General features: G+C 34.3%; 1 protein-coding gene across 1 annotated transcript; it reads right to left on the bottom strand.

Moving 5' to 3' along the window:
• Window positions 1–5,289: 5,289 nt before the first annotated feature.
• On the bottom strand, window positions 5,290–9,406 carry lyve1b (lymphatic vessel endothelial hyaluronic receptor 1b). The gene is made up of 6 exons (XM_041038788.1): window positions 9,322–9,406; window positions 8,693–8,858; window positions 7,935–8,074; window positions 7,302–7,655; window positions 6,876–6,954; window positions 5,290–6,577 (listed from the first exon to the last, which is right to left on the bottom strand). The coding sequence occupies exons 1-6, from the start codon at window positions 9,404–9,406 to the stop codon at window positions 6,376–6,378; spliced, it is 1,026 nt and encodes a 341-aa protein (XP_040894722.1). The 3' UTR covers window positions 5,290–6,375.

The following is a 9,406-nucleotide window of genomic DNA, read 5'->3' as shown; positions in this document are numbered from 1 at the left end:
AAAATGTGCCAAAAAACGTCATAGTATAGTAAGGCATCAAAATCGGCCAAAAAAAGTCATACTTTAGTATGACCTCAAAATGTGCCAAAAAACGTCATAGTATAGTAAGGCATCAAAATCGGCCAAAAAACGTCATAGTATAGTATGGCGTTTTTTTCGGGCAAAAAAAGTCAAAATTCTTTTTTGACCTCAAAATGTCATAAAAAACGTCATAGTATAGTATGGCGTTTTTTTCAGGCAAAAAAAGTCAAAATTTTTTTTGACCTCAAAATGTCATAAAAAACGTCATAGTATAGTATGGCGTCAAAATTGGACAAAAAAAGTCAAAAAATTTTTTGACCTCAAAATGTCATAAAAAACGTCATAGTATAGTATGGCGTTTTTTTCAGGCAAAAAAAGTCAAAATTTTTTTTGACCTCAAAATGTCATAAAAAACGTCATAGTATAGTAATGCTTCAAAATCGGCCAAAAAAAGTCATACTTTAGTATGACCTCAAAATGTGCCAAAAAACGTCATAGTATAGTAAGGCATCAAAATCGGCCAAAAAACGTCATAGTATAGTATGGCGTTTTTTTCGGGCAAAAAAAGTCAAAATTCTTTTTTGACCTAAAAATGTCATAAAAAACGTCATAGTATAGTATGGCGTTTTTTTCAGGCAAAAAAAGTCAAAATTTTTTTTGACCTCAAAATGTCATAAAAAACGTCATAGTATAGTATGGCGTTTTTTTCGGGCAAAAAAAGTCAAAATTTTTTTTGACCTCAAAATGTCATAAAAAACGTCATAGTATAGTATGCTGTCAAAATCGGACAAAAAAAGTCAAAATTTTTTTTGACCTCAAAATGTCATAAAAAACGTCATAGTATAGTATGGCGTTTTTTCGGGCAAAAAAAGTCAAAAATTTTTTTGACCTCAAAATGTCATAAAAAACGTCATAGTATACTAAGGCGTCAAAATCGGACAAAAAAAGTCAAAATTTTTTTTGACCTCAAAATGTCATAAAAAACGTCATAGTATAGTATGGCGTTTTTTTCGGGCAAAAAAAGTCAAAATTTTTTTTGACCTCAAAATGTCATAAAAAACGTCATAGTATAGTATGGCGTTTTTTTCAGGCAAAAAAAGTCAAAATTTTTTTTGACCTCAAAATGTCATAAAAAACGTCATAGTATAGTAAGGCCTCAAAATCGGCCAAAAAAAGTCATACTTTAGTATGACCTCAAAATGTGCCAAAAAACGTCATAGTATAGTAAGGCCTCAAAATCGGCCAAAAAACGTCATAGAACAGTATGGCGTTTTTTTCAGGCAAAAAAAGTCAAAAATTTATTTGACCTCAAAATGTCATAAAAAACGTCATAGTATAGTATGGCGTCAAAATCGGAAAAAAAAAGTCAAAATTTTTTTTGACCTCAAAATGTCATAAAAAACGTCATAGTATAGTATGGCGTTTTTTTCAGGCAATAAAAGTCAAAAATTTTTTTGACCTCAAAATGTCATAAAAAACATCATAGTATAGTATGGCGTCAAAGTCGGCCAGAAAAAGTCAAAAATTTTTTTGACCTCAAAATGTCATAAAAAACGTCATAGTATAGTATGGCGTTTTTTTCAGGCAATAAAAGTCAAAAATTTTTTTGACCTCAAAATGTCAAAAAAAAAAAAAAGTCATAGTATAGTATGGCGTCAAAGTCGGCCAAAAAAAGTCAAAATTTTTTTTGACCTCAAAATGTCATAAAAAACGTCATAGTATAGTAATGCTTCAAAATCGGCCAAAAAAAGTCATACTTTAGTATGACCTCAAAATGTGCCAAAAAACGTCATAGTATAGTAAGGCATCAAAATCGGCCAAAAAACGTCATAGTATAGTATGGCGTTTTTTTCGGGCAAAAAAAGTCAAAATTCTTTTTTGACCTAAAAATGTCATAAAAAACGTCATAGTATAGTATGGCGTTTTTTTCAGGCAAAAAAAGTCAAAATTTTTTTTGACCTCAAAATGTCATAAAAAACGTCATAGTATAGTATGGCGTCAAAATCGGACAAAAAAAGTCAAAAATTTTTTTGACCTCAAAATATCATAAAAAACGTCATAGTATAGTATGGCGTTTTTTGCGGGCAAAAAAAGTCAAAATTTTTTTTTACCTCAAAATGTCATAAAAAATGTCATAGTATAGTATGGCGTTTTTTTCAGGCAATAAAAGTCAAAATTTTTTTTGACCTCAAAATGTCATAAAAAACATCATAGTATAGTATGGCGTCAAAGTCGGCCAGAAAAAGTCAAAAATTTTTTTGACCTCAAAATGTCATAAAAAACGTCATAGTATAGTATGGCGTTTTTTTCAGGCAATAAAAGTCAAAAATTTTTTTTACCTCAAAATGTCAAAAAAAAAAAAACGTCATAGTATAGTATGGCGTCAAAGTCGGCCAAAAAAAGTCAAAATTTTTTTTGACCTCAAAATGTCATAAAAAACGTCATAGTATAGTAATGCTTCAAAATCGGCCAAAAAAAGTCATACTTTAGTATGACCTCAAAATGTGCCAAAAAACGTCATAGTATAGTAAGGCATCAAAATCGGCCAAAAAACGTCATAGTATAGTATGGCGTTTTTTTCGGGCAAAAAAAGTCAAAATTCTTTTTTGACCTAAAAATGTCATAAAAAACGTCATAGTATAGTATGGCGTTTTTTTCAGGCAAAAAAAGTCAAAATTTTTTTTGACCTCAAAATGTCATAAAAAACGTCATAGTATAGTATGGCGTCAAAATCGGACAAAAAAAGTCAAAATTTTTTTTGACCTCAAAATATCATAAAAAACGTCATAGTATAGTATGGCGTATTTTTCGGGCAAAAAAAGTCAAAATTTTTTTTTACCTCAAAATGTCATAAAAATCGCCATAGTATAGTATGGCGTCAAAATCGGACAAAAAAAGTCAAAATTTTTTTTGACCTCAAACTGTCATTAAAAACGTCATAGTATAGTACGGCGTTTTTGCGGCCAAAAAAAGTCAAAATTTTTTTGGACCTCAAAATGTCATAAAAAACGTCATAGTATGGCGTTTTTTCGGGCAAAAAAAGTCAAAAAATTTTTTGACCACAAAATGTCATAAAAAACGTCATAGTATAGTATGCCGTCAAAATCGGACAAAAAAAGTCAAAAATTTTTTTGACCTCAAAATGTCATAAAAAACGTCATAGTATAGTATGGCGTCAAAAAAAAGTCAAAAATTTTTTTGACCTCAAAATGTTATAAAAAACGTCATAGTATAGTAAGGCATCAAAATCGGACAAAAAAAGTCATACTTTAGTATGACCTCAAAATGTGCCAAAAAACGTCATAGTATAGTATGGCGTTTTTTTCAGGCAATAAAAGTCAAAATTTTTTTTGACCTCAAAATGTCATAAAAAACGTCATAGTATAGTAAGGCCTCAAAATCGGCCAAAAAACGTCATAGTATAGTATGGCGTTTTTTTCAGGCAAAAAAAGTCAAAAATTTTTTTGACCTCAAAATGTCATAAAAAACGTCAGTACAGTATGCCGTTTTTTCGGGCAAAAAAAGTCAAAAATTTTTTTGACCTCAAAATGTCATAAAAAACGTCATAGTATAGTATGGCGTTTTTTTCGGGCAAAAAAAGTCAAAATTTTTTTTGACCTCAAAATGTCATAAAAAACGTCATAGTATAGTATGCTGTCAAAATCGGACAAAAAAAGTCAAAATTTTTTTTGACCTCAAAATGTCATAAAAAACGTCATAGTATAGTATGGCGTTTTTTCGGGCAAAAAAAGTCAAAAATTTTTTTGACCTCAAAATGTCATAAAAAACGTCATAGTATACTAAGGCGTCAAAATCGGACAAAAAAAGTCAAAATTTTTTTTGACCTCAAAATGTCATAAAAAACGTCATAGTATAGTATGGCGTTTTTTTCGGGCAAAAAAAGTCAAAATTTTTTTGACCTCAAAATGTCATAAAAAATGTCATAGTATAGTAAGGCATCAAAATCGGACAAAAAAAGTCATACTTTAGTATGACCTCAAAATGTGCCAAAAAACGCCATAGTATAGTAAGGCATCAAAATCGGCCAAAAAAAGTCATACTTTAGTATGACCTCAAAATGTCATAAAAAACATCTTAATATAGTAAGGCATCAAAATCGGCCAAAAAAAGGCAAAAATTTTTTTGACCTCAAAATGTCATAAAAAACGTCATAGTATAGTACGGCATCAAAGTCGGCCAAAAAAAGTCTAAATTTTTTTTGACCTCAAAATGTCATAAAAAACGTCATAGTATAGTATGGCGTTTTTTTCAGGCAATAAAAGTCAAAAAATTTTTTGACCTCAAAATGTCATAAAAAACGTCATAGTATAGTATGGCGTTTTTTTCGGGCAAAAAAAGTCAAAATTTTTTTTGACCTAAAAATGTCATAGTATAGTAAGCTGTCAAAATCCGACAAAAAAAGTCAAAATTTTTTTTGACCTCAAAATGTCATAAAAAACGTCATAGTATAGTATGGCGTCAAAATCGGATAAAAAAAAGTCAACATTTTTTTTGACCTCAAAATATGCCAAAAAACGTCATAGTATAGTAAGGCATCAAAATCGGCCAAAAAAAGTCATACTTTAGTATGACCTCAAAATGTGCCAAAAAACATCATAGTATAGTAAGGCATCAAAATCGGCCAAAAAAAGTCATACTTTAGTATGACCTCAAAATGTGCCTAAAAACGCCATAGTATAGTAAGGCATCAAAATCGGCCAAAAAAGGGCATACTTTAGTATGACCTCAAAATGTGCCAAAAAAACGTCATAGTATAGTAAGGCATCAAAATGGGCCACAAAAAGTCATACTTTAGTATGACCTCAAAATGTGCCAAAAAAACGTCATAGTATAGTAAGGCTTCAAAATTGGCCAGAAAAATTCATTCTTGAGAGTGTCCTCAAAATACATCAAAAAATGCCATAGTATAGTAAGGCTTCAAAATCAAATTTGGCCAATAAAAGTCATACTTTAGAGCATCCTCAAAATATGCCTGAAAACTTCATAGTATAGTAAGGCTTCAAAATCAAAATCAGCCAAGAAAAGTCATACTTTATGATCTCAAAATGTCTCAAAATGTGTCACAAGGGGATGCAAGGACTCAGACCCAAATGCAAAAAAACTCCAAAGATAGGCAGAATCAGAGAACTAAAAGTCTTTTAATAAACCAAAAATCATCCACATGGGAGAAACAAAACCTCAGAAACAAAACTAAACAACAAAAATACAAAAATAAACAAAAAACAAAAATAAAGTCCTTACTTTAAACGAAACCAAGGTAAGTCCATGAGGGGGAAATCACATGACACAGGAACATGAACAGACTTGATCATAGACAGTGACATGGAAACAGGCATGGAAACTGACAAACCGACAAGAAAACAGGGAAACAATGATACTTAAATACACAAGGCAATGGGCAACAGGTGAAACCAATTAAGGCGGGGCAGACAATCACCAATGGAGGGAAACATGACAAAAACAGGAAGTAGAATAAGACAAAATACTCTATCTATCTATCTATCTATGTGGGAGATTCAGGCACAAATACATCCATTTCCTGTGTGTTGGCAAACGGTCAACTTTGTGGCGGTGCCACAGCCACACCATGTAACTTTGATGAAAGCTTTTGATAACTTTCACTCATCAATGTCTTCTGAACCATGAGTCAACATTTAAAATGTATCAGATTATGTCCCTAAGAGGACTTCATTAAAATACAGTGTGTGGAATGTGGAAAATAGGGCTAAAAATAATGCATACAGCCAGTAGGTGACGCTATGACTGTATCATCATATTAGCATATCAATCTGTTCAGAATCACATGGTCATCATGCCTGATTTTTTTCCATCTACATTGGATGAAGTATGTGGGCGATACAGCCACAAGGCCGACTTCCTGTACATTGCGGAATTTTTCTCCATGAGGCTTTATTTCTCGTCTTGACGTGATGCATCTGTGTACCGATTTTCAAGTCTGTTGGTCTTACGGTGAATATTTTCACACTAGGGGATGCTGCAGAGCCGTTTGGCCACACCCGGTCGCACGGACAGTGTCAAACAAGAATTTTTGTCGTGGGACAATGTTGGGCAAAGTTTGGTGACTTTTTGAGCACGTTCAGGGGGTCAAATTAGCCAACAAAGTGGCGGAAGAAAAATAAAAGAGGAGAATAATAATAATAATAATCCCTTCAGTTACAATAGGGCTTTGCACGAATTTCGTGCTCTAGCTCTAATAAACCGTCCTCTGTAACATGTTTTTTCTTTAAACATTTATTGACATTTATCAGGTAACACTATGGTTTTAAATCATTCGGTTCACTTTAGAAAATCCTCCAATGACATACCGTAAAGCTACTCTGAAGAATCCCTTTTGATGTGTGGATTCACACACAGCATGATATCGCTTGAGTACTTCCTGTCTGGTTCTTCATTTTCGTCATTGTCTTCCGCTCTGTGTTGACTGTGCAGGTCCGTCTCACTGTCAGTGTGCTTCCACATCTCTGTCTCTGTGTCATCTTTCTGCTGCCCCGGAGACCAAAAAGTGAAAATGTTCCTTTTCCAAAAGGAGAGAAAAAAATTTATATCAGGAACATGATGTTGATGGATCACTAAAGGCTTATTGAACTACAGATCACTGTCCTAACATCAGTTTGTTAAACTGCCTCCTGCTACTAAATACATAATAACATGCAAAGAAAACAGAGGAAGCTCATGTTTTTAGAATTTAAGATAGTTGCGCTCAGAATTGTCTGTAGTCTGTGATTTTTATTCTTCTACATTCTAAACTAAAGTCGCTGTTTCTGTTTCCACAGGGTTTTAAGTTGTGCAGCAGATCTGAAAACATGACTTACAGTTTGTAGTACCACACAGCACCTGCTGCTGCCAGAAGCAGGACAATGACGCCAAGAATGATGAGTGCCATGGGTGCAACTGGAAAATAAATCAAAATGCACCAATTCAAATCCAAACTGAACAAAATTTCTCAGAGTGCGTTTACGTGCACCTCAGTGTCCCAGTTTCTGTGGTTCTCTATACACAGAAATTATTCTATTCTATGATTTTTTGTGTGTTTTGTTGATGAATTAACTAAGGGTTATGGACTGTATCAATTTTTCAGAATATGGTCCAAATGGTCATGAGATTCTATATATATATATATTGCTTTTTCTTTTTTTTTCTTCTCCCACTAGTGATCAAAATTGTATAAACGCAGCTGTAAGGGTGGAGACATGACAATCACAACAAAATGAAAATCTAAAAATGAAAGAAAACCGAACCTCCCAGAGAAAGTTTTGCAGAGCTCACAGACTGAGGCAGCGCTGGCTCAGAGGTAGAAAAGGCCAAAGCAACGACAGCGGCTTTTGAGGTGATGAGATGAGAAAGAGATGTAGGAACACGGGTGGAGAGAGATTTAAGAGAGGTGGAGGTGGAGGAAATCCCAGTTGAATGTGCTATCTTGACCGGGAGAGTGAAAGCTGAAGTGAAAGATGTCTGCTCGGGGGATTTTGTTGTCATGGGCTTTCTTGAAGGTGCAGTCGTGGTTGTTGATTTAACCAGAGTTGTGGTGGGCGTCGAGGGAGACGTGGAGGTTTGGGGGGCAGCTTTTGATGTACTCTGAGTTTCCTCTAAATCTGCAAGAGGAGAAGATTGAACTGATGTTCAGCATTAACTTTAGTACCTTCTGTACATTACTACTAATAAGGAGATCAACAGTTATAATACACAGACTATAATTCATAGCTGTAGAACGATCAAGTGACAGAAGAAGGGAAAAAAATAGAAGAGAGTTTTCTATTTTGCTCTCTCAATAGATGGGAACATTCAATAAGGTCCAGTAAACATTAGGTTATTAAAGAACCATAATATCTTCAAAAAAATGATTTAACTGTACAGACTGAAATAAACAGCACCTGAGCCACTGAAGCAGAAAACACCAAACTGTCTCTCTGCAGGTGCGAACCACGGCACCACTCCAGTTTTGCCATCTCCACAGGTTTTGGCAGATGTACGTCGTGGGATGACTGCGATCTTTTCGGCTACCCAGCCAAATCTGTTGGAATAATAAATAAAGTGCTGATGATTTAATTAATGGACTGATGAGTCATTTCTCAACACTGAGCTTCAGCCTTATTTTACTGATGTGTAGTAAGAAATCTGGTGGCTGTTTTGTTTTGACATTTTCACCTTTTCTTTGTCAGAGAGACTGAAACAGGGAGCAAAACCTCCTTCACGTTTACAGGCTGCACTCAGCTCAGAATAACAAGGTTTGCCGATTGCCATTTTGTCGTAGAATCACATGAGGTTAATTCACAGGCTTAAGTCTTGACATTTTCAAATCTGAAACCTTCCCCTTTCATTGCCAGATCCTGCGTGAAACTCAAGTTAACAATCTTCTTTTTTTTGTCTTTTCTTTGATTATTTGTTTTTTCTGAATCAGACATCAGCTGTTATTGGTAGCTAACACGATGTGATGAACTTGGTTCAATCATTTGTTTTTTGCATGAGTGATTAATGGTAAAGTGTCGGAATATTTCACCACAAAAACAAAAAAAAAACCAAACAATTAAAAAAAAAAACAAACAAAAAAAAAAAACAACAACAACAGAGAGCTTCCAGCAGGAATCTTCAACACTGCACATCGGTCAGTGACCACATGTTGTCAGCCTACTTGCACATCTCCAGTCCTTGCTGCACTGCTCGTTGCATCTGGTCCGTGGTCGCTATGGTGACGTTCAGAAATAGGCAGGCGGCTATGGCAGCACTGAAGTTCAAGGTGTACTGTCCTCCTTCAGGGACCATGAAGACCCCGGCAACTCTCTGACTTTGAGGGGCGGCTGATATTTTGTGGGAATACGCACATTTAAAAAAAACATGCAGCACCAACATGTCATGTAAACAGTATATACATAGTCACAATAAATAGGAACACCATATATGCACATGTGCCACAGATTAATTCATGGTACTGTTGGTAAAACAAAGAAAATGCATCAGAATTGAAAATCTTCTGTATTGGTCTCATGATAATATTTGATAAATGTACATTTTTCACGTGTCCTTGATGCTTCGATCAGACCATAGGATTAACTTTTGATTGTCACATGAAAAACAAAATATTCCTTTGACTATAGAAGATCATGCAGGGAAGACCATAAATAAATATTGAAATGTGACACATTCATGCATTCAAAATGACTACACCATTTTCACACCAGCAAAAGAAATACAGAAATACATGAATGTTCCAGCTTGGTCAAAATGTGACTATTCAACCTACACCAGAAACAAACAACTTACCTTTAATTACACTGGATTCAAAGGCAGGAAATGAAGCTGCAAAACACAGAAGCAAAAACTGAGTAAAAACCCAAAAACTTGCCAT

The sequence above is a fragment of the Toxotes jaculatrix genome, chromosome 5, assembly GCF_017976425.1.
Source record: "Toxotes jaculatrix isolate fToxJac2 chromosome 5, fToxJac2.pri, whole genome shotgun sequence".
In the NCBI taxonomy this organism is placed as follows: domain Eukaryota; kingdom Metazoa; phylum Chordata; class Actinopteri; family Toxotidae; genus Toxotes; species Toxotes jaculatrix.
The sequence above is the reverse complement of the archived record's forward strand: the minus strand, read 5'-3'. Positions and strand labels throughout refer to the sequence as shown.